Here is a 25,439-nt window from a genome sequence, read left to right on the forward strand (position 1 = left end):
TGTTCTGAATAATTAACTTTGCTGACATGTTCCAACATAATGGCTGAACAAAATAATGTGTTTAACAGATCCTATGCTGTAAACGGATATGGCATACTAGTGAGATTAAGCAGATAAGTGAAACAGTTGTGGTCATACAAATTAAAAACTTTTAATAGCGCAAGTGAAATTACAACAGAAATAAGCGAAGAAATGACACGTGTGAGTGAGAGGGGTACACACAACACACCCTGGATGGGATTATGAATAGTATTTGAGGTCAGAAGTAGCGAATAAGGGTACTGTGGCTAGTCATTCAGTACTAAACTTGGGCAAATGGACATACAGTATGTTTATTAATTTCATTATTTAAAGGTAGTTCATATTCCTTCCTTTATGGATGAGATGTTAAGACTTCATGTTAGCTCTTGTAATTATGGTCTTCTTTTCTTTCCCAACTTCTGTGGTGTTCTTTCAAGGGCTTCCAGCCTTTTCCAAAGTTTAGGTGTTGTATTTACAATTGGACAAAGAGTGTCAAATAGTGTTGTGCACGCGAAATGGTCTTTAAGCTTCCTGGAATTCAGCTTTTTGGCTTCATTTAGAGTGATCTTTTCTAAAAATTGAATTGTGCACTATTTATTGTGGTTTTGAGGTGGTAGGTCGAGAACAGGATAAAGAAGAGAGTTAACAGAAATTTATCCGTTTTATTGGCTATTGAGTTCGGTGAGTGTGGAATTATTATTTTTATGAATATGGCAACCAGCCACTTTGTTATATATTTTTATTGAATCTAATACGCCTTTCGGGCTTTCAACGAGTTTCAGTTTGCGTAATACACATTTGAGTCTTCAGTCAGTACATAGTTATCAAATCGGCATCAAACTAGATGTTGCCGCATATCCTAAATGACCAAACAAAACTAACAAACAAGATTTTCCTGGGGAATTTCTACAGTTTGCTCACACAACCAAACACTAAGCACAGCCGTTAAATGACGAAATCCAATGTGTGACATCAAACTGGATGCTGCAACTTACCCTAAATGATCAAACAAAGTTAACAAGCAATATTTCTCTAAGCAATTCCCACAATTTGCTCATACAACCACACACTAAGCACAGCCATGAAATGACAGATCCAATGTGAGTAATTTGCTCATACAGCCACACAAGCTCAGGCATGAAATGACAATAGCCAGTGTGAGAAATTTGCTCATACAACCACACACTAAGCACAGCCATGAAATGACAAAATCCAATGTTCGACATCATACTGAATGCTACAGCTTATCCTGAATGACCATACAATATTTTTCTTGAGAATTTCCACAGTTTGCTCATAGAACCACACACTAAGCACAGCCGTAAATGATAAGATTCAATGTGATCAATTTGCTCATACAATCACAAACTAAGCACAGCCAAGAAATGACCAAATTGAATGCTGCAGCTTATCCTAAATGACCAAATAAAGCTACCAAACAATATTTCTCTAAGGAATTTCCTCAGTTTGCTCATGCAACTACACACTAAACACAGCCATGAAATGACGAGATCCAACGTGAGCCCATGTGCGTGTACAGAGGATCTCCATTTCCAGAGATGAAAAATGTTAATGTCAGAATTAGGAATAAAACAAGCGGAGTTATTTCCGCGTAACTGCGATTTACGACTTTTGAACTGAGATAAAATATGTGACACATTAACTAATGAACTGTAGACATATTAAAACCTCTGTCCATGGAAGAACATAATTGATCAATAAACATTCGTGGCATATTCCTGAGATGTGACTGAACAAAATATTTTCGTCTTTAATAGATCCTAAGCTGCAAACAGGTAAGATATAATAGTGATATTAAGCAGGTGAGCAAATCAGCTGTTATTACGAAGGTAATCCCAAAAGTAAGGTCTCCTATTTTTTGTAAGTACATAGACCTGTTTATTTCTACAATGGTTTACATCAGTTTACAGCTTGAACATAATCACCATTTCTGTCGATGCATTTTTGTAGACACTGTGGCAGTTTTTGTATGCCCATGTCATACCAGCTCGCCGCCATGTTTTTCAGAAAGATATGAAGCTCTTCTTTCACCTGGTCGTCGGAGCTGAATCGCTTTCGGGCCAAATGTTCTTTTAACTTAGGGAACAGGTGATAGTCACTGGGCGCCAAGTCAGGACTATAGGGTGGGTGATTATGTTCCAATGAATCTGTTGCAGAAGAGCAACGATTTGCTTAGCGATGTGTGGGCGAGCGTTGTCATGGAGAATGTGTACGTCCTTGCTCAACATTCCTCTTCTGCGGTTTTGAATAGCCAGTTTGAGTTTTTTCAGAGTCTCATAGTACCTGTCAGCGTTAATTGTGGTCCCAGTGGGCATAACGTCGAACAACAACACCCCTTTCCAATCCCAGAAACGGTTGTCATGACTTCACCGGCAGAATGTGTTTGTTTGAATTTCCGCGGCTTTGGCGAAGAACGATGTCGCCAATGGCGTGATTGTTGCTTGGTCTCAGGTGTAAAGTGGTATGCCCAGGTTTCGTCACTCGTGACAATCGAGTCCAGAAAGTTGTCCTGTTCGGCTGCAAGGCGGTGAAGAAATGCGCGGGAAGCATCAACTCGTTGCCGCATGTGGTCCTCAGTCAGCATACGTGGCACCCATTTTGCGCACACCTTCCAGCAGTTCAATGTTTCCGTTAAAATTCTGTGAGCGGTGCTTCGGGAAACCTCGTGAACCAACGTGCAGAGATCATCCAGGGTGATCCGCCGATCTTCACGCATGCTTTGCTAAACCTTCAACACTGTCTCCTCAGAAACTGACGGTCTCCCGCTCCTTTGTTCGTCGTGAATTTCGGTGCGACCAGCTGCAGACTCTCTACACCACTTACGAACATTTTTGACATCCATGCACGACTCACTATACACTCCCGTCCATTGGCAATGGATTTCAATCAGTGCAGTGCCCTTTGCGTTCAAAAACCGAATAAATGTGCGCAATTCGCACTTGGCGGTAACATCCAACGGGAGCTCCATTCTCAACGGCTGCCAGGCCAAGACTGAGCGTCTCAGCGCGGAGTATGCATGTTTACACACAGAGCGTGAAGCACTCTTCATAAAAGTGTGACCAACTGCCACACAAACGGAGTTCTGTACTTATAAAAAATTGGATACCCTACTTTTGGGATTACCCTCATATATAAAGTAAAAAGTTTGTTTACACAGCGAGAGAAATTATGTTAAAGGGAATGGGACATATGAGTAAGAGGGGTAATTTAAAACATGGCCTGGATGCGATCATGAGTCGTATATGCAGATAGAAGTGGTGAGTAAGTTAACTGTGTCTGGTCGTTTAGTATTAAGCTTTGGTTGATGGACATTTGTTTATTAATTTCCATTATTGCACCGTATTCATCACATCACATCCACAAGGGAAGGAAGATCAATTATATAGAAACAATAGAAATTAATAAATTAATGAACTGGTTTCTATAGACCTATGACGAAGACGGAGCTGGAACGCCTCATACAAGGAGCTGACATACGATTACTAAAAAGTAAGAAACTGCCTTGCTTGAAAATTGAAAGAAGGGCCACAATGGTTTTTGAATGGGGCGTACTGGAAGAAGAAAGGAAGGACACGAAAGCGATGGGTGGCTCAGAACAACGCGGGAGCGGGCAGTACGGAAGAAACTTGTGGAAGAGGTGAAAAACCACGGAAGATCGTAATGCCATGAGAAAAATTTTAAGGAAAAGAACAAAACTGAATGAACAATCTGCGGAGTACAAAACATGGATTGAGAGTAAACGGAAGAGAAGCCAACACAATGAGAATTAGCACAATTGTGCTTAGTGATGAAGTCAACATCAAAATTGAGGCCACGAAAGTTAAGGAATTCTGCTACCTTGGAAGGAAAATAACGCATAACGGGCGAAGCAAGGGTGATATTAAAAGCAGACTACCAGAGATGAAGAAGACATTCCTGGTCAGAAGAAATCTAGTAGTATCGAACAAAAATTGTTGAAGAAACTTCTGATAATGTATATATGGAGCACAGCATTGTGTATATGGTGCACAGCATTGTATGGTAGTGAATCACGAACAGTGGGGAACCGGAGGTGAAGAGAATGAAGCGTTTGAGATGTCGTGCTATAGAATGATGTTGAAAATTAGGTGAACTTATAAGATAAATAATGAGGATTTTCTCCGCACAATCGGCGAGGATACAAATGTATGAAAAACGCTGACAAGAAGGAGTAACAGTATGATAAGATAAGCGTTAAGACATCAGAGAACAGCTTCCATGGTACTAGAGAGAGCTGCAGAGGGTAAAAAATTGTGGTAGGAGACAGAGATTGAAATACATCCCACATATAAGTAACGATTTGCGGATAATTGCTACTCTGAGATGAAGAGGTTGGCTTTGGAGAAAAAACCAACGGGGCACATCAAACAAGTCAAAAGAGTGATGGCTTCCGAAATTTAAAAACAAAAAACACAAAAAAACACTACGTACTACGGCATTGTGGCGCTGATGTTACTATGTGCTTTTTAGGTGCGACATGAAGTCGCGTAGGAGGATTTCGACCACTGTCTAACAAAATTTTTCAAACGTTTAACACTGCTGATCAGGCCGCTAGAAACATTTACACTTGGTGTTCAGTAATTCACAAGACGCATTTCGAGATTAACTTATCATCAAAAAATCTAAGAAGAAAGGTGCACAGTATGGTGTTACGTGCGAGCTACCAGCAGTGTCACAGGATTTAAAAAAGTTTTACAATGTGTACCAGAACTGAAGACAAATAAAAAATTAATTACGTACATTTATTTTGTCGATGTGATAGTAAAACTTTTTAGCTACCCCTCATACACAAAGCCTGTAAACTGAATATTTCACATTTCGATAAAAAAAGAAACTTGCTGATGATTTACGGAACGTGTATCTAGCTGGAGTGTTGCGTTTTTTCAGGGACGGAGGTGGCCGGTAAGAGCTCGTTCATGGCTGGCTTCGGGCTGGGCTTCCTGGCGTTCGCTCTGAAGAAGCTGCTGCTGCCGGTGCTGATCGGCGCGCAGATCGCCAAGTCCATCCTGATCGCCATGTTCCTTCCCTCACTGCTGGGCGGCCTGGGCAAGGTGCTCAACAGGGGTGTCTCCACGTTCGCGTCCGCCTCCAGCGCCTCCGGCTCCAACGGCGGTGGCGCGGGCGGCGCCGCCAACTTGGAGGATTTCGAGTTCAAGGACAACCTGGACGCCGCTGAGAGCAGCTACCCGAGCGGGACGTTCGCCTACCCCGAGACCCCGGGCGTTCTGCCTGCCTCGGCCATTTACAAAGACCAGTCCGCCGTCAGCAGGTATGTACACTAGCCAACAGTCAGTTGATCATTTTCTCTCTGGGCGAGTTCTTGGTCAGATACGCTATTTACATTATTTACATTTATGTGTGTACCAGGCGAAACACCTTACGGTGTGTGACGAAGGATACCTGTGGTTCCACTTCGACCCTACTCCTTACCTTTCACGATTGATTCTAGGGAGAACGACCAGCGAAGAGTCCGCATGAGCTTTGCTCTATGTGATTATTTGGTCGCGGTCATTTCTCAAGTTGTATAAAGGAGGAGTTAATATGTTGCCTGACTCTTGGAAGTACACTCACAGAATCCATACCTACCATAAAAGTGCATGTATGTATGTACATTTGTATGTACGTTCGTATGTATGCATTTATGTTTGTTTCATGTCTCCTCCTAAACCACTGGATCGATTTCAACCATATTTGATGTACAAATCACTTACTGTGTGGAAAGGGAATAAAAACCACTCCCTCTCAAAGGAGTCGAGGTGGAGGTTAAAAATTATGCGAGCTCACTAAATGCAAATAGCGAGACTAAATTCATTGAATATTGCAGAATGACAGCACTTTACATATAATTTCAAACCTTTAAGAGACTTTTCATGACACTCCTCGTCCTCCACAAAGTAATGAAAATGAAAAAGTGTATCACTTACTACACATTCTCTATTCATACAGTAAAAGGACCGCATCAGGTGTGACGTTTTGATTTATTACTTCTTTACTACTAACTCTATTCGCAACACATTTCGCAGATAGTACCTATAAAACCACAGGATATACCTCCAAAATTATATAAATGTACGACACAGGGGTAAGAAGACATGAAGTCATTATTACTGAGCTGCTTGGAAATGAAACTTCAGGGCGAAATTCACTGAAGATACATGTGAAATATGCATACAAATTTAATGAAGTATGTTACATATTCCCGAAAGGCTCCTCCTAAATCCCTCCCTCGCTTTCAACCAAACTTGGTACACATCTTACTATCTGAAAAGAAATACTTTGAGGATAAGAACCAGCATCCTCTCATTGGAGTTGAGATGATAATTCCGAGAGGGGAGAGGGAGTAGGAGATGGACGGATTGGGAGTAGGAGACGCACAAAGATGAGGCAAGAGAGAAGGGGGGAGAATTGACAGAGGCAGATGAGAAGAGGGACGAAGACAGGGAGAGGAGGAGACGGGCAAGGAAAGGAAAGAGCAGAACATGGACAGAAAGGGACAGTAGAAGAGACAGAGACAGGGGATGGGAGGAGAGGGATGCAGACGTGGAGGAGTAAATGGACACAGAAAGATAATAGGAGAAAGTTAACAGGTAGAAAGGGCAGGGAAGATGGATGGAAAAAAGGATTAGATGGATATACGGAGGCGGTAGAGGAGATGGATGAAGGAGGAGGGTGAGATATACAAAGAGGGAAGGAACAGATGGACAGAGGGGGGAAGGAGCACATGGGCAGAGGAGAAGGAGCTGATGGACAGAAGGAGCGGGAGGAGCAGATGCACAGAGAGGGGGTCAGAAGGAGGTGGACAGAGACTGAGGGAGGACGAGGTGGAGAGATGGGAAGAGGAGATGGGAAGAAAGGGTGGGAGATGGACAGGGAGAAAGTGGAGATGGATAGGGTGAAACGGAGAAGGAGATAGAGAGAAGATGTAGGACAGGACAGAAGGTGCAGGAGAAGATGGGCACAGAGGGGACTGGAGGAGATGGGTAAGCTGTGGATGTGGGGAGGTGGACAGAGAGGGGAAGGAGGACTAAGACGGAGAGAGGTAGAGGAGGAGATGGACAAATAGGGAGAGGAGGAGGAGATGGACGAATAGAAGCCTGTAATAGATACATAGCCGGGTAATGCCAAGTACTGAGCTAGCTTTAAAAATAAAGCACTCTATCAAGAACCTCTCTGTGGTACAGAAAGAACTGTATTTTTTTTTCAAAGTATTCACTAATTTACGTGAACATTGCGTCATGTTGGTGGTCAACAGTGACGTGCAAGATGTTCCTGAGTAGCCAACCGAGCTCACTTAAAAAAACGTGAGTTCGAATATCATCCAGAAAGCCCCATCCATTTAACCCCATAATTACGGAAAGCTTCCACTTGAAGACTATAGGTGAAGAAACTGTTAACTCTGCGTCGCTACCATTACGAGAGCAATGCATATCGCTGAGATTGTGAACATCCTCGAGGAAAAGACATTTCAGTCGTACTGAAGAGATAAACTCCAACCACTGAGGAAACGACATTGTTAATCATAGTGTTATATTGCCATTGTTGTTTCCGCGGTGGTGGCAGTGAACCACGGCAACTGCATTATTATCTGAAGATGGCGGGTGGTGACTTCTCTCTCTACTTCTGATTTGGCGTTACTCCACTCATACGACACCGGACATAACCTGCATAAACAACCGGAAGTACAAGTAAACAGTATGATAGTTGTAAACAACGGGAATACGTCAAACTGCTTTCTCTTATCCTTTTTTCTTCATTCAGACAGTGAAAATTGAGTACTTAGTCTACACCGCCAAAAGTGTGCTAGTGTTTGGCAAAACTAGAAGAAGCAGAAGTAATTTCTTGACTAAGTGATATCCAACACGTTTTAGTTATTTAAAAATCATCGTTGTATGATTACATAGCAGTACTTATAGCAGTGTGAGTGCAGATGGAGACCATAGATTACTGGTGGGACAATGGAAAATGAATCAGTGTGTGGAAAATGGAAAACAAAAGAAAGTGATGAGGATACGGGATTGGAAATTGAAGGAGAGTGAATGTGCTAAGAAGTACAGAGAATTAATAACACAAAAATTTCCAAAAGAAGTTTTCTGCGATGTAGGAAAAGAATGGAGTTTATTCAATGACACTTTAGTCGAATCAGCACAAAAAGTATGTGGCAGAACATCTGGAAAGGAAAAAATAAGACAGACAAGTTGGTGGGATGATACCACAATCCAAGCAGTTAGAAGAAAAAATGGATCATGGAGAAAATGGTGGAAAACTAAAAATGACGAAGACCATAAAAGATAAATAGAGGAAAAGAAGAAGTGCAAAGAAATAGTGGAAACAGAAAAGAAAAAGGCATGGGAAGAGTTTACAAAAAAAACTTGAAGAAGATGTGAAGAGCAATAAGAAAATGTTCTATAAAATGATGAAAAATAAAAGGAAGGCTTCTGAAGTACCAGTAAAGATGGAAACAGAGGACGGTACCATTATTGAAGATCCAGGGAATATAAAAGATCTCTGGAAAGAACATTTTAAGAAGCTATTAAACGCTGAGGAGCAGGTACATGAGGAAACAACAAATAATGGAGAAATTGAGAGAAGTTGTGAAGCAGAATTAGGACAAATTACACAGGAATAAATGGAAAAAGTTGTGAAGAAGATGAATGGGGGGAAAGCCCCAGGACCTGATGAAGTATCAGTGGACATGATAAGAGCAGCAGGTCCAGTGGGAATGCAGTGGCTGTATAGAGTACTATCAAGCGTGTGGAGAAATAGTAAAATACCTGGCGACTGGAGAACAGGAGACATTGTTCGCATCTTCAAGAAAGGCAATAAAAGACTTTGTAAAAACTACAGAGGAACAACCCTCATGAGTCATACAGCCATGATTTTTGAAAGAATTTTACTAAATCGAATAAGTGAAAAGATAGAAAAGGAGCTGAGTGAAGAACAGCATGGGTTTAGGAAAGGAAGGAGCACAATCGACCTGAAATTTTCTATCCGTCAACTGATGGAAAACAGTTGGGAGTATAACAAAAGGGTAATAATGGTTTTTATAGACATAGAAAAGGCATATGACTCAGTTGACAGGGAAAGACTCTGGGAAGAACTGAAGAAGATTGATATAGAAGATGGATACATTAATGTTATAAAGACAATGTACAGAGGCCACAATTGTAGAATTAGAACACCATTGGGGAACTCTGAATACTTCGAAATAAGACAAGGACTTAAGCAAGTAAGTATTCTATCTCCTGCGTTTTTTAATGTTGTGATGGAGGGAATGAATAGGGCAGTTAAAGATATAGTAAAAGAAAAAGACAAAAAGATGATTTTTGCAGATGATATGGTAATACGGGGTGATAAAGAGGTAGACGTACAGTTACAGCTTGATGTGTGAAAGGAAATAATGAAGAGGTATGGATTAAAAATAAAGATAAGAGTGAAGTAATGGTATTTGGAAGAGAGAAAGGAATCAATGGAAATATTACCTTGAATGGAGAACCCCTCAAAGTGGTAGAAAGTTTCACTTATTTAGGGAGTGAAATATCTAGGGATGGAAGAATAACTAACGAAATTAATAGGAGGTTACAGAAGGGAGGCAATTTCTGCCAAACAATAAAACATCTGATTTGGAATAATGAAGTTTCAGAAAGAGCAAAACTCCTGATGTATAAGAATTATTACTTCCCTATTGTCACCTATAGTGGAGAAACATGGACAATGAAAGAAAGGGAATGGAGCAGACTGCGAGCAGGGGAAATGAAATTTCTCAGAGCAGTTAAGGGAAAAACAAGAATGGACAGAGTAAGGAATGTAGATATTAGAAAGGACCTCAAACAAGAAAGTATGAGAGAAGAAATTGAAAGAAAGAGATTAAGATGGTATGGGCATGTTAAGAGGATGCATGGGCAGAGACTCCCCAAAATTATGGAAGAACTAAAGATGGACGGGAAAAGACCTAGAGGGCGCCCAAGAACACGGTGGAAAATGGGAGTAAGAATATCTGTTGAAAGGAGAGGTGTGACCTGGCAGCAAGTGGAGGAAGAAAAGTGGTGGGAGGACCGAGCCAAATGGAGAGGACTCGTCAGCACCCAGACCCGGCAGTAGCTGGAGCGGGATTCGGATATAGATAGATAGATAGATAGATAGATAGATAGATAGATAGACTTATTCTTAACAGGTAATTTCGGTGTTTAACGATTGCCAGGTTATCTGTACCGAAAGAAAACACCATAACAAAAAATTTATCTACATGGATGGTTATACACTGAATAGCCAAAGAAACTGGTACACCTGCCTAGTATCGTGCAGGGCCCCGCAAGTACGCAGAAGTACCGCAACACGACGTGCCATGGACTCAACTAACGCCTGCAGAAATGCTGGAGGGAAGTGACAGCATTAATCCTGCATGGTTGTCCATAAATCCGTAAGAGTATAAGGGGGCGGAGATCTCTACTGAACAGCACGTTGCAAGGCATCCCAGATATGCTCAAAAATATTCTTTGTCTGGGGAGTTTGGGAGCCAGCGGAAGTGTTTAAACTAGAAGAGTGCTCCGGGAGCCTCTCTGTAGCAATTCTGGACGTGTGGGGTGTCGCATTGTCGTGCTGGAATTGCCCAAGTCCACCGGAATGAAGACTGGACACGAATGGATGCAGATGATCAGACAGGATGCTTACATACCTGTCACCTTCCAGTCGTACCTAGAAGTGTTAGGGGTCCCATATTACTCCAACTGCACACGCCCCACATCATTGCAGAGCCTCCACCAGAGCCTCCACCAGTCCGCTGCTGACCTGCATGGTCCATGAATTCATGAGGTTGTCTCCATACCCACACACGTCCATCCGCTCAATACAATTTGAAACGAGACTCGTCCGACTAGGGAGCATGTTTCCAATCATCAACAGTCCGATGTCGGTGTAGACGGGCCGCGGCGAGACGGAAAGCTTTGTGTCGTGTAGCCATCAAGGGTACACGAATGGGTCTTCGGTTCCGAAAGCCGGATCGATGATGTTTCCTTGAATGGTTCGCACGCTGACATTGGATTTGATGTTTTACCGGATTCCTGATATTCCCAGCACACTCTTGAAACGGTCGTACGGGAAAATGCCCACTTCATCGATTCAAACTCACTTAATTGTTGATAACCTGCCATTGTAAGAGAAGTAGCCGATCCAACAACTGCGCCAGACACTTGCTGTCTTATATAGGTGTTGCCGACCGCAGCATCGTATTCTGCCTCTTTACATATCTCTGTATTTGAACACGCAAGCCTATACCAGTTTCTTTGGCGCTTCAGTGTAATTTCGGTTAGGGGTCGGGCTGTTGCGTCGTTCCAGTCGCTGGAGGTGGCCCCACGTCCACTCATCCTGCTGTCAAAATAAGCAACGGGGACATTTCCTGAGGGTAAAAGGCTTCCAGGGTGAGGGACTAGCCTCCGCTCGCCCTGCTAATGCCGTGGTGGATAGAAGTGCTGCACCCTACCCAGAGTCGCATCAAGCAGTACTGTCACAGACTTCCGCTACTGACGTTACTTTTACATCTGGTTTGCATTTGTTTGTAACACATATGTTGGCCCACAACGCTCGTAACAACTACCTCAAATGCTAGGAACCCTGTCATGCATATATTAACGAAGATTGTTTAACGAAATGAAGACAAGAAACCAGAAACAGACTCACATATTCCTTTGAGGCTCAACACTTTAGGTGGTTGAGAATTCCTTACTATCACCAGCAAGAAGAACAGCCTGCAAAATAACACTGACAAATTTGCTGAACATGGGAGGATGGTAGTGTTGATATGTTGCAGCGACTGTGTTGTCATTTACTGGTAATGCGCCTGGTAGTTCGATCCTTCAACAGGCGGAGGCTTTATATCAACAGTTCCTTATGAAACCCAAACGGTGGCAGAAGAGCATTGTAGTACGAGTACATCATGTTACTGTAAATTATGATACCGTCGATCACAGAAATTCAGAATTAATTTACGGTCCCTATTCGAGGATAAAGAAAACAGTAGAAAATTTGGGTTGTTTATGAGGCCTATATCTAATAAAGCGACCACTTCCTTTGCTTTCATTAGCAGCCTCAGAATAAAGTGAAATTGCATTAAATCCGTCTGTAGTCGGTGACAGCATTAGAAACACCATTTGATAAATAAAACCCGATCCACACAACACCATTTCCTTCTACCTGTACTCTTCATCGAATACAAATTTTTTTATAGTGAGTATTGAAGTCGCGGTGCAGTGTTTCAGTGTAATTTACTGAAGGATGCGTTATTTAAACACTTGAGGCAGTAGAAGAAACGACTCTTACCTCACGGGTAACCGCAGTACGGAAATTCACTTTGATGTTTCTATACTGTGAAATAATAAATACTGGGTTCATGCTCTTAAAATAATATTTTGTCAAGACAAAGCGCAGTCAAATTTTGCAGCAGACCTAAAGGAAATCTGACCACAGTAAGAATCTCTCTAGATTCATCGGAAATGTTCGTATTTCATATTTTGTGATTAAGCAACTATTCTATACTCAATGTGTACTTTCTGGCGACATTCCTTTGGGGACGGGAGTGTCTTGACTATCGGCAAACAGATCATTTGTATTTTGCATCACCTTTGATGCTGTGGCCGAGCGGCACTAGGTGCTTCATTCCGGAACCGCGCTGCTGCTACGGTCGCAGGTTCGAATCCTGCCTCGGGCGTGGTTATGTGTGATGCCCTTAGGTTAGTTAGGTTTAAGTAGTTCTAAGTCTAGGGGACTGATGACGTCAAATGTTAATTTCCATAATGCTTAGAGCCATTTTTTGAATTCATTGTCGTAATTTTTTTAAGACCTGTGATAAAACAATGAAATGTGATACGCACAAATTTAAAAAGCTTAACAATACTATTATGATTGGACTCATATAATGAATGAGAACAGGATTCAAAATTCTACTCCGCCATCCTGCTTCAGATATTCCGTGGTTATTAAAATAAATATAAGGTGATTACCAGGATTATTTTTTTAGAGAAGGCTTTGACAGCTACTTTATCTACCTTTACCTTCTGCATGAGCTAGGCTACCGACAGGCATATCACTCGAAAATGAACTCACCTAATAAATTAATAACTGTCAGGTAATGGATAAAGATATCAGACGGGTGGTCCTCGTAACTGAGTCGTAGGAGTCGGCCTATAAAAAATCAATAAAGGTATGCTCCATACAAATGGAATTCGCTAGCTTCTAAACTGAAATCTTGGCCCAAGTGAATCCTAAATTTATTTCTATCATATTCATCGTGCGTAGGTCAATAAATGACATTAACTTAACATTCAGTTCAGCATATGATGAAAGAAAGTTCCATGAACTGTGTACAAAGCCAGACCAACAGGCATTACATGCACTGAACAAAAAAGCATAGTGCATTGAGAATGGCTAGTTGCTAGCCGAAATCTAGATCTGCCAATAAATATTCCAAAGGACGACTGATAGCTGAAATCTATCATTTACAAATCAAAACCGGTTGCTGCGTGCAACAGCCTCTGAATGGAGGGTAACCTGATGAATTAATAATAAATTCAGTTCATATGCGGCCCAAGGTGCCGTCCCACAATGTCAGCATTGGCTCTTGAGCAAAAAGTTTGACGACCACTGCGAAGAGTGTCAATAAAGGTCGAAACTTGTGCTTGTCGATTATCATAAGAAACTGCTGGTGAGATATCTCACAAAGCAACTTCTATGTTACTCTTAAAGTCCTTATGATCGGAGTTCTCATAAATGCACTCTGTGTCCTACTTTCTGACATACGTACGCTAATATCTTACTATCAACAAAATTGACAATTGACATAGACCTAAAATATTTCCGTTCATCATCGCCGTCAAATCATCTTTCATTTTCCCCCTTGCTATTTGCGCTTCCAAATTGCAATCTCCTCATCAGACAGCTCCCAGAAGACATTACGAGAGGCGTTTGAAAAATCCATGCAAAAATAAAAACTACTTACGTGTTTGGGGTGAACCTTTTTTTTATTTTTCGATATAGTCTCCTTTTAGGCATATACACTTCGTCCAACGCTGTTCTAATTTGTTGATCCCTTCCGAATAATAGGAATTGCCTAAGTCTGCAAAATAGCTATTACATGCTGCAATCACCTTCTCATTTGAATAAAATCTTTGTCCCACCAGCCATTTCTTCAAATTGGGGAACAAATAGTAGTCCGAGGGAGCCAAGTCTGGAGAACAGGGAGGATGTGAAACGAGTTCGAATGCTATTTCCATTAATTTTGTGATCACAACTCCTGAGGTGTGTGCTGGTGCATTGCCGTGATGGGAAAGGACTTGTTTGCGGTCTAATCGCCAGCGTTTTTCTTGCAGCTCGGTTTTCAAACGGTCCAATAACGATGAATAATATTCAACTCTAATAGTTTTACTATTTTCCAGATAGTTGATGAGGATTATCCCTTGCAAATCCCAAAAGACAGTCGCCATAGCCTTTCCGACCGAGGGAATGGTTCAAATGGCTCTGAGCACTATGCGACTTAACATCTGAGGTCATCAGTCCCCTAGAACTTAGAACTACTTAAACCTAACTAACCTATGGACATCACACACATCCATGCCCGAGGCAGGATTCGAACCTGCGACCGTAGCGGTCGCGCGGTTCCAGACTGTATCGCCTAGAACCGCTCGGCCACCACGGCCGGCCCGAGGGAATGGTCTTCGCCTTTTTTGGTGCAGATTCTCTCTTGTAACCCATTGTTTAGATTGTTGATTGGTCTCAGGAGTATAGTAATGTATCCATGTTTCATCCACAGTGACGAAATGACGCTTAAAGTCCTGCGGATTCTTCCTGAACAGCTGCAAACCATCCTTGCAACACTTCGCACGATTCCGTATTTGGTGAAACGTGAGCCATCGCGGAACCCATCTTGCGGATAACTTTCTCATGTCCAAATGTTTATGCAAAATATTATGTACCCGTTCATTCGAGCTACCCACAGCACTAGTGATCTCACGCACTTTAACTCTTCTGTCATCCATCACCATATCATGGATTTCATCAATGATTTCCGCAGTCGTAACCTCCACAGGGCGTCCAGAACGTTCAACATCACTTATGCCCGTATGGCCACTCTGAAAATTTTGAAACCTCTTATAAACTGTCCTAATCGAAGGTGCTGAGTCACCGTAATAATTATCAAACTTCTCTTTAGTCTCCTGAGGCGTTTTGCCTTTGATAAAGTAATGTTTAATCACCACATGACATTCTTTTTCGTACATTTTTTGACAATCACTCGACATCGTTGATTCACAAGAATTCCAAACACAAAGAAATAGACCAATATGGCTAAAAATTGGTGTGCGTTCTTTCCAAAGATGCTACTAACTAAAGATAACCTCGATACGCGCCGGTAGTGCCATCTCTCAGACTTTACACGGAGTTTTCAAACGCCCCTCGTATTAGTCAAATCTGCATCCTCCACGAGATAATCGAAAAATTATTAGTTGCTAGACAACAGAGGTACACAGTACTAGTGCCGGTTATTTTTGGTGTTTTTGTTATTATATCCTTTTTCTTTACTATATACTGGTGAAATGGCTTTAAGGATGAACTTAAATTGCAGGCTGGAATTCTCGTAGAAAGCATGTAATTGGTGTGGCGTGCAGCTAAAGTGGAGAAAGAGGAGTAGGTGCTGGGGCGCTCGCGTTTCTTCCGCTCGCCACATTTACGAGTCCAGTAGGGTGAGGCCTGCGCTGTGTCGTCACCAGTATCGGCCGACCTTGAGCAGCGCCGGCCGGGCCGTGCGTTGAACCGGCTGGACCGCTTATCCCGGTGAAGGCGGAGAAGACGCTCCAGAAACGGATGTAGGCAGCGCGGCGGGTCTTCACGCTTTCACGGACCGACATCCCGCCGGCTGCTGGCTATCAAGAACCCTTCACCTCCGTCCCTGACGTACTCGGATCATGACTCGGTGTCTGTGTAAAATAGTACACGAAAGTAGCTTGTGGCGAAGAACACTTAGTTCCGGTAATTCCACGAAATGAGCCACTGGTGATATACGCCTGAGAACTGCGGTGAAAAGTGTTTACCACGAAAGCGTTTAACATGAAAAAGCGATTGACACAAAGCAATACTGCACTCTCGACGAAATACTACACAGGGTATTACAAAAAGGTACGGCCAAACTTTTAGGAAACATTCCTCACACACAAACAAAGAAAAGATGTTATGTGGACATGTGTCCGGAAACGCTTAATTTCCATGTTAGACCTCATTTTAGTTTCGTCAGTATGTACTGTACTTCCTCGATTCACCGCCAGTTGGCCCAATTGAAGGAAGGTAATGTTGACTTCGGTGCCTTTAAAAGTACGACACAACATGTGGTTCATGCACGATGGAGCTCCTGCACATTTCAGTCCAAGTGTTCGTACGCTTCTCAACAACAGATTCGGTGACCGATGGATTGGTAGAGGCGGACCAATTCCATGGCCTCCACGCTCTCCTGACCTCTACCCTCTTGACTTTCATTTATGGGGGCATTTGAAAGCTCTTGTCTACGCAACTCCTGTACCAAATGTAGAGACTCTTCGTGCTCGTATTGTGGACGGCTGTGATACAATACGCCATCCTCCAGGGCTGCATCAGTGGATCAGGGATCCCATGCGACGGAGGGTGGATGCATGTATCCTCGCTAACGCAGGACATTTTGAACATTTCCTGTAACAAAGTGTTTGAAGTCTCGCTGGTACGTTCTGTTGCTGTGTGTCTCCATTCCATGATTAATGTGATTTGAAGAGAAGTAATAAAATGAGCTCTAACGTGGAAAGTAAGCGTTTCCGGATACATGTCCACATAATATATTTTCTTTCTTTGTGTGTGAGGAATGTTTCCTGAAAGTTTGGCCGTACCTTTTTGTAACACCCTGTATACCTTCTGCTTTTTTAATGAGGAAGAAAAAATCTTTAAATACAAAAATAGACTGGCGTGCAAAACCTAAGTACGAAACAAATTTTCGCATGATATATCACTGGCAAGTAACAATCTTTGATGAAACTTGGACCATACATAGAAAGGTCTGCTACAGTATAGTGCACAAAGCAGCTGAAAGTAATATGAACAGTGCGCGGCTCATGTTCATGCCGTTTCTTGCTTGACAGCTTCTCTTTACGGAACTGTCGCCTCGCTTCTTATTCGATTTACTGGCGTCATTAAGTTGCTGCCTTGCCTGCCCTTGAGTTGCAGCAGCAGCGCGTATCGATAAGAGCACTGTCGTATTATCTTTGACGCGACCGTTAGTATTTCCGGCTCGTCGTGTGTCGGGGGTTCAGTCGGGGCGCAGCGCCAGTGAGGTCCGGACAGCTAGGACTCGCCGACTGCTGGGGAACACGTACACTGTCCGACTGAAGGAGACTTGAGCGGGGACGACGGTTGGTTCGTCGTTTGGTCGGTTGTCTCATCGGGCGACGTGTATTTGGTATTCCGATCGCTTCTGGGCCCCTTCAATTGATCATCTTGTGGGACTTTGGTCGGTTCCTTCCTTGTGCAGAGATGTCGGGTGCCCAAGTGTTACCTCTGCATGGTTGAGTCCGAGCCAGTGTGCCCGGGTCGCCGTGTCTCCGAGTTCCGAACGGACATGGAGTTGACTCGGGATGGAGCTGCAGTGAGGTCCGGACAGTCAAGACTGCCCCGACTGTTGCTGACACACATGACTTGAGTGGGGACGACCTTGGTTGGTCGATCTGTCGGTCGTCTCATCGGACGACGTATATTTGGTCGCCGACCGTTTCGTGTTCTCTGTGTGTGTCGGCTTGCCATTCGTCCTGGTTGTTCTACAGCGACTGTTCGAGTACTTGTGGAAGTGTTTTCGTCGAACTGTGTCTAGCTTGTGTAATTTTGATTGAGCAGATATGTTAACGCTGTCTGCGTACTGGAATAGGCAGTCGGTCGGTTGGGATAGTGTAGCGAAGAAGTCTCCGCGGCGAGGGATTAGCGTAGCGTTCCTCAATGTTTTTTTCCTCGCCGTGTTGATGCTGTCCGTACCGCGTGTAATTTGATAGCCTTTGGTCTTATTCATATTAGACACCAATTTTGAAGACGTATTGCTGCTGGTATCTTCGTCCTCGATATGTTCGTCCTCGACTCATATTTTCCGTTTTTGTGCCGTTGGTCGGCGCAGCGGAATTGATTAGGTTGTTGGTCGGTCCTTCAGCCGTCCCTGGGTACGATTGCCATCGGATTACTTAATCTTATTCTTGGCTGCCTATCTCACCTCACCTTACGTTAGAGTTACCTCCTCAGGCCGACCCTTGGAAAACTTCTGAGCACTATTGTTCTGTTGTTCTTGGATTGTGATTTTCGTTTCTAGTATGGTGCGAGACCTTCAGCCGCCTATTAATTTAGTTTGATTTAATTTTAAAATAAGGGCTTCAGCCGCCTTAAGTTAAAACCTTGAAGATTCTTGTTTGAACTAATTTCTTTTAAAGAAAAGAAAAGAAAGGGGAATTTTGCTCTATTGCAAATCCATGTTGACCAGGCCTTAAGCCTTGAGTTGTCCTAAGTTCAGTATGTGGTCTTCAGCCGAGCTTTTATGTCAAATATTTTTGAGATAAGGCCTTCAGCTGTCTTAAATAAAAATTTGAAAATTCACTTGTTTAAAACCTTTTTTAAATTTTCTTCTCTATTGGACATTCTTGTTATCCAGGCCTTGTGTAGTGTGTGACCTTCAGCTGCGTATTCACGTAAAATTCTTTTTTTAAGTAATGCATTCAGCCGCGTTTATCACTTAAAGCAATTTTAATAACTTGCGTTCGGGCTTTCAGTCATATTGTTTTTTAATCCTTTCCAGGTCATGTGTGATTAAGTGTTTTTAGGAAAATAACGTTTGTGTGTTTTGTGCAACTAACAGTAACTGATCTTGGCCCCTTTCCACAACCATAATCTGATCCGCTCTGTTCTGCGAAACCAGATTTCATAATACGCAATGAGACAAACAGAAATGAAATTTTTAATCAGATGTAGTAACTGCACTGAAGTCACCGCGATTTGTGATCGTCCCCTGGACATTAGACAAGGTGGGAAATAGTTCTTAATTGTGTGTGTGATCATCAACTGCGGAAGTGCACGCTCTGCAACGTGCTCCAACGCTGGCCACAATGCTGGTAAGTTCTTCGGATAGGGCGTTCCATTTCTCCACCAGCGCTGGTGGTCGTTGGTGCAATGCATCTCCCCAACGCATCCGACACGTACTCAGTAGAATTTAAGTCGGGGGAACGAGCAGGCCAGTCCATTCGCTGATTATCCTCTCGTTTTAAGAGCCTTTCCACCTGCTCTATTCGAGTTGGTCACGCTTCTTCGCCTATTAAAATGCAATCTGGGCCGAATGTACCCCAGAGAGACGCACATAATGATGGAGTACAGTGACACTATAACGTTGACAGGTTAGTGTATCATGTTCGAAGATGTAGAATCAGTACGACCGTGCAACATAACATCTGCACCACCAAAACGATCATGTTCGACAGTATTCCCGGCTGCGTATCGTGTTCCCACCTCTCGATACATAAGGGTAAGTCCAGAAACACTACTAGGACAGAATCTGCTCTCATCCGAAGAGAGCACTTGACTCCGCTCCTCGTTGGTCCAGACCTTACGGTCTTGTCACCATCGCAAACGGTGTCGCCGATGTGCGGATGTCAACGGAACACAACGTACTGGCCGTCTGGCAAAGCGAGCACCCCCGTTCCGTCGCCATGCCACTGTGGAGTGTGAGACTGCGTGCCTTGCAGTCCTATTAAAAGTGGTTGCGACTGCAGCCGCTGTTTGATGTTGGTCCGTTCTTGCCTGATGCGCAATGTAGCGGTCATCTGCTGCTGTAATATACCGTAATCGACTACCTCCTCCACTTCGGGGAGCGGTGTCTGTGGTTCGAAACGCTTACTGCTGTGAGCAATGCCAAAATCCTGGCCTACACCCGTCACACTTCGTCCTTCTTCCAGTTTCTCGATGGTTCCTCCCCGTGTGAAGTCGTCCAAATGTTGTCTCCGGGCCATGTCGTTAAGAAGAACATAACCATACTGCACTTTAACTGCTCGCTTATTGACACACTGAATTTCCCCATTCCTTCAATGCCATCGTGTTGCAGCACTAGCCAAGTTTTGCGCTATTGTCACGTTGACCTCACGCTGTGTGACGTCCAGATTTCTGTGGATTACTTGGAGAACTCAGGTAACATGCTCGCGTACTTCCTTTCATTTCCACGGCTTTGTTAATGTCTTCCGTTACTTTATCTACTTTTTCTTAAGTTTTGCAGAGCTGTGTGTATTTCATCTCGCATGAACAAATATCTGCTTTCTGCAGTCTAAGGTCACCCAAAATTTTTTTGTCGTCATTTATGTTGTTGTTGTTGTTGTTGTTGCCGTCTTAACTACAAAGACTGATATGATGCAGCTGCCCATGCCAGTCTGCCCTGTGCAAGGCTTTTCATCTCTGCATAACTATCGCTAACTATATCCATTTCAGCCTACTAACTGTACTTAAACCTTGGTCCCTCCACTCTTCCCTCCAATACCAAACTGTCATTACCTTGACGCCTCAGGATATATCCTAACAATTGATCCCTTCTTTTAGTCAAGTTGTACACAAATTTTGTTTTCTCCAGTTCGATTTAGTACTTCCTTATCTGTTATTCGAGCTACCCACCTATTCTTCAGTGTTCTTCTACGTCACCACATTTCAAAAGCCTCTATTCTCTTCTTGTCTAAACTACTTATCGCCCACGATTCGTGGTTGCTGTGTCACCGCCAACATTGTTAAAACACTTCAGTTTTCGAATTCGATGCATCGCATGTCGGAGTCGGTAAATTGTAAGTAAAAATCAATCCATTTTGTGCGTAAATAGTTTTCCTCTTATTTATTTTTTTAATGCAGGTACTGTAATTTTTTTCACGCGCAATGTCAAAAAAAAAAGAAAGAAACGAGACGAGACGAAAAGAAACCCCTATTTCGCTTTAAATTGAGATGGAGTTGCTAATGGCAACTGATGAAAAATGGAGCTAGAAAACGGATATCTGTAAGCAGTTTGGCATTGCTAACGCTACACTGTCGTCATTAATTAAAAACCGACATCAAATTACGGCAATGACTATGTTCGAGCCATACAAAAAATGAAGGTGTTTTGCTTGTTTGGTTCAGATGAAGTACTTCTCAGAATACAACCAAACTATGATTTTTGTTGCTGGAAATATGATGTTTCAGAAGAAATTGTTGAATTTTCTGCACATAGAGGCTGACTCGAACATTTCAAGAAGTGATGGAGTTGAAAATGTTTGCAGTGAAAGTAACAAGTTTTCACGGTTCTGTCAATAAAAAAAATGGTTCAAATGGCTCGGAGCACTATGCGACTTAACTTCTGAGGTCATCATCCGCCTAGAACTTAGACTAATTAAACCTAACTAACCTAAGGACATCACACACATCCACGCCCGAGGCAGGATTCGAACCTGCTACCGTAGCGGTCACGTGGTTCCAGGTTGTGCTGCAGTGGTTGGGCGGAGAGCACGTTGAATCTGCCACTCTCAGTACCCATCTCAGACGCCGTCGCAATCTGTTCCACCACGCGACCGTGGCGCGGGACGCGGACGGCGGAGGGAGCGCACCGCGGGCGGAGGGTATTTAAATCGACCGCCGCCGCGACCGAACCCAGTTCCCTCTGAGCAGCCATACCGTACGGATCTCCGTGCCGGCACGTTCACAGGAGCTCAGTCCGTCAGTTCACCTGATGATGGCGACATGTATGATCGCCGAAATATTGTGCCCGTAGGACACTATAGACCGGCAGCACTCCCGTGGATATTTTGATTACCAAATACGCCGGGAGAAACTCAGGAATCACATCTTTAATTTTGTTCAGATAATTCCCACTTGGTATTTACGTTTCCATATTACAATCAGTCCTTAATATTAACAATACAATCTATTTATGTGCTTCGCGGATATTCGAATGGGTTAGCTACTACACCACAGACATATACCATCAGTGCTGCTTGGTTTTGATCTTGATCATACCGTTCCCGTTCCATCGCTATATTCTTGTGAAACAGCTTTGGCCCTACTCACGAACTGTAGGTTGGAAGCCCTTTAGAAAGCGAATAAGCGATGCAGCGTACAGTTAAACTGTGCAAAGCGGAGCGGGTAAACTTGACGAGCTGCGCCGTGTTGACGAGTAGCGCTTCGTAGTAATTACATACTGGCACCTGTCACAAAGGGAGACACCGATAATCCGAATACACACAAAAAATTAACCAAGGTGGTGTATCTTTCTTCATTCTTGTCAGTTTCCTTGAATTAATCGTAATAATTAAATGACACGTACTAAATATGTCCGCCCCCGGTAGCTGAGAGGTGCCGGCACAGTAGCTCAGCGTACTCGGTCAGAGGGCTGCACGTCCCCTCTAATAAAAAACTGAGTAAAGGAATCAACGATCAACTTGAACGGATGTCTTGTGACGACCACCCAGACCAAACGCAACTAACAATACCGAACAACACGAAAAAAGAAAAAAAAAGGGTCGAGTACTTATGCAGAAGATTTTTAAAAAAAGAAAGTGGTCAGCGCGAAAGAATTTCAATCCTAAGGGACCGGGTTCGATTCCCGGCTGGGTCTGACATTTTCTCCGCTCAGTGAATGGGTGTTGTGTTGTCCTAATCATCATCATTTCATCCCCATCGACGCGCAAGTGGCCGAAGTGGCGTCAAATCGAAAGACTTCCACCCGGCGAACGGTCTACCCGACGGGAGGCCCTAGTCACACGACGTTCTTAACATTGCACCAATGCAATTACAAGAAGCAACTAGTAAACTGTCGGAAGTATTATTTTGAATTTCGTCTGATATGGGTTAACAGCGATGGGGGCTCACAGAGAATTCATATGACCTTATTCGTCAGCGACTATAGTCGCGAAAGAGAAATGCAGCAATCAGAAGATCCATTAAGTCACAGAATCAGCTGTAGCAGAATCTTTTAAGGGACCTTGAAGTATTTACTGCCAAACGCAGTGGGATTCCGACAGTTAACTATTGCTGCCTTATAAAAATGTGTTGGTGTAATATATTTTAATACGTGTCATTAAACTTAAAGAAATAAAATATGAAAGAAGTTTTCTAGTGCCTGAACCTATTCTGAACTTTAAGGTAGGTTAATGAAGCTCCTTCCTCTTCTACCCTTCCTCCCACACTCACCCCCAACCCCCTTAATCCAAATCAAACGAATTGCAAAACAGTGCAACAACACACGGCATGAAGAATCGATGATAAGTTTGTAAGCTATGCTACTGCATAAATCGAACGGTTTATCAGCAAGCTTTTATTGCAGTACAATCTATGTCTAAAAAAGAGCTCGCAAGAAATGATTGTTAACTATCCTTTTTCATTCATTTCGTTACATTTATTTATTCCACATATAACATAAAGTAGTAACCCTACAGTAGAAATAAAATTCATTTGTAAATTTACTTGAGCTGATCAGTATTCATCGGTTGAAGATTCAGATCGATCGGGTGATGTGGGGCTGTTCTTCAAGCACTACACTCGTATTCATGAGGGAATGGATCAAGATTCCTGTTTGGTCAACCTAATTTGGTATTCCTTAATTTCACTGAAAATTTGCTGCTGAATGCTGATATGGCCCAATGCTCAATATACGTCCATCAACGTTCCCATATCTACAACCGATCACTCAACAGTGCTCCGCCTCTCCTAACCTCTTCGATTGGTGTGAAAGGACTCTCTAAAAGACTGAACTCGTATTTGGGAGAAGTGTGACTTGTATATCGATTTGTTTATTCTGAATTAGGTTCCAGCAATTTAGCTAGATATTTCAAAGTGAATGCTTGGATGGTTTATCTCCGGACGATACAATCTAACCTTCTGTCCCTCGTTTTTCCGGATGAACCCTCAAGTGGTCTTACGGCAATTAGTTTAATACTGATAGAGGTCGACCTGGTTGTGGTTTCGAAGCCACGTACATAAAGGACAGAATGCCTTTTCATTTCCAATTCAGGCACACAATATACAAACAGCTACGATAGAATGCTTCCCACAATGAAATCGACACTTACCAGCTTTATAATGTAAAAGAGTGACTAACCTAACAATTTATGTATACTTGAGTCTGTTCTTTTTTGAGAAACACGTAATTATTTTCCGTTTCTTTCCAGTACGCTGAGGTGCGTGAAGATCATGGTCTGGTCATCGTGGTTTAGGTTTTCCATGGATTTCCTGTGGTCCTTTGTTCAATTTCTGTAATAATACTTTCAACAAGGTTTTGGTTGACTCTTATGCGTCTGAGTGAATGAATTTAAAACTGACTTATAAGTGACTGTATGTTATTTGCTAGCTTCGTTTCTACTATCCCCCGATAACTCCGTGTTTCTTTGGTTTATTCTGAGTCAATATTCTAAGGGCAGTAAACGGTTCGTTTCTTTCAAGAGATCTTGTAATTCTTCCTCGCTTTCGCAGAGATAGCAATTTCATCATCGAATCGTATGGTTGATATCTTTACAGTCAGAATTTCAACCCTATTTCTGACTCTTTTTTTTTATCGCCTTCCTTGTTTCTTCGATATGCTGTTCATATTGAACAGTAGAAGACACACACTGCTTTCTTGTCTTACATCCTTTTTAATAGTGCACTTCTTTCTTGATTTTCCAATATCATTCCCTCTTGGTCTTTTGTGCAGTTTATGTATTACCTACATTTCCCTATAGGCTGTATACAGCGTGGTTACAATTAAACCTTCGCTACTTGACCCAGCATAGACGGAAAACTATTTACCATGAGGGTACCCAATTTTACAGTAATGATTTTTAAACTGTGCATTGCAGGATTTGTGTTTTTAGCAGTGTTAGTGCCATCATTTGCCTTTAGGCGCAGGTAGTGGTACGGTGACGTAGGACGAACTCGGACCCCAAGGACCAACGGCAAGCAGTGTGAACGGCACACGTAAGCGTGATCTACTTCACCAACATGTGATACCTGCTCTACGGCAGACAGGTGCTTTGGACTCAAATTGTTTTAATGCACAATGGAGCTCCACCTCAGATTGATCGTGAGATCAGTTGGTTCCTCCTTAGCACATCTGGAAAAACCGATCACTGGCCGATCGGTACAAACTACATGGTCACCAAGATCAACAGGTTTGAACCCATGTGATTTCTGCCTGTAGGGTTACTTGAAGGACAGATTTTACTAACGGGACACTAACGGAATTTGAAGTTGAACACGAGACAGCGAAGAAGGTAGCCAACATCCCACCTGAGATGTTTCAAGCCCCAGTAGAGCAATCTTCAGTGCAGTTCCAGGCTGTCATAGATGTAGAGGGTCGCCACTGTGAGCAACGT

General features: G+C 42.9%; 1 protein-coding gene across 1 annotated transcript in view; it reads left to right on the forward strand.

The window, feature by feature from the left end:
* The window catches only part of LOC126253001 (uncharacterized), a 144,701-nt gene that overhangs the window by 52,304 nt on the left and 66,958 nt on the right, over positions 1 to 25,439 (forward strand). Inside the window, exon 2 of the mRNA XM_049954037.1 lies at positions 4,948 to 5,329. Within this exon, the coding sequence (XP_049809994.1) occupies positions 4,977 to 5,329 (353 nt within the window). The 5' untranslated portion in view covers positions 4,948 to 4,976. The remainder of the gene's footprint in view (positions 1 to 4,947; positions 5,330 to 25,439) is intronic.

Source organism: Schistocerca nitens, chromosome 4 (assembly GCF_023898315.1).
Source record: "Schistocerca nitens isolate TAMUIC-IGC-003100 chromosome 4, iqSchNite1.1, whole genome shotgun sequence".
Classification (NCBI taxonomy): domain Eukaryota; kingdom Metazoa; phylum Arthropoda; class Insecta; order Orthoptera; family Acrididae; genus Schistocerca; species Schistocerca nitens.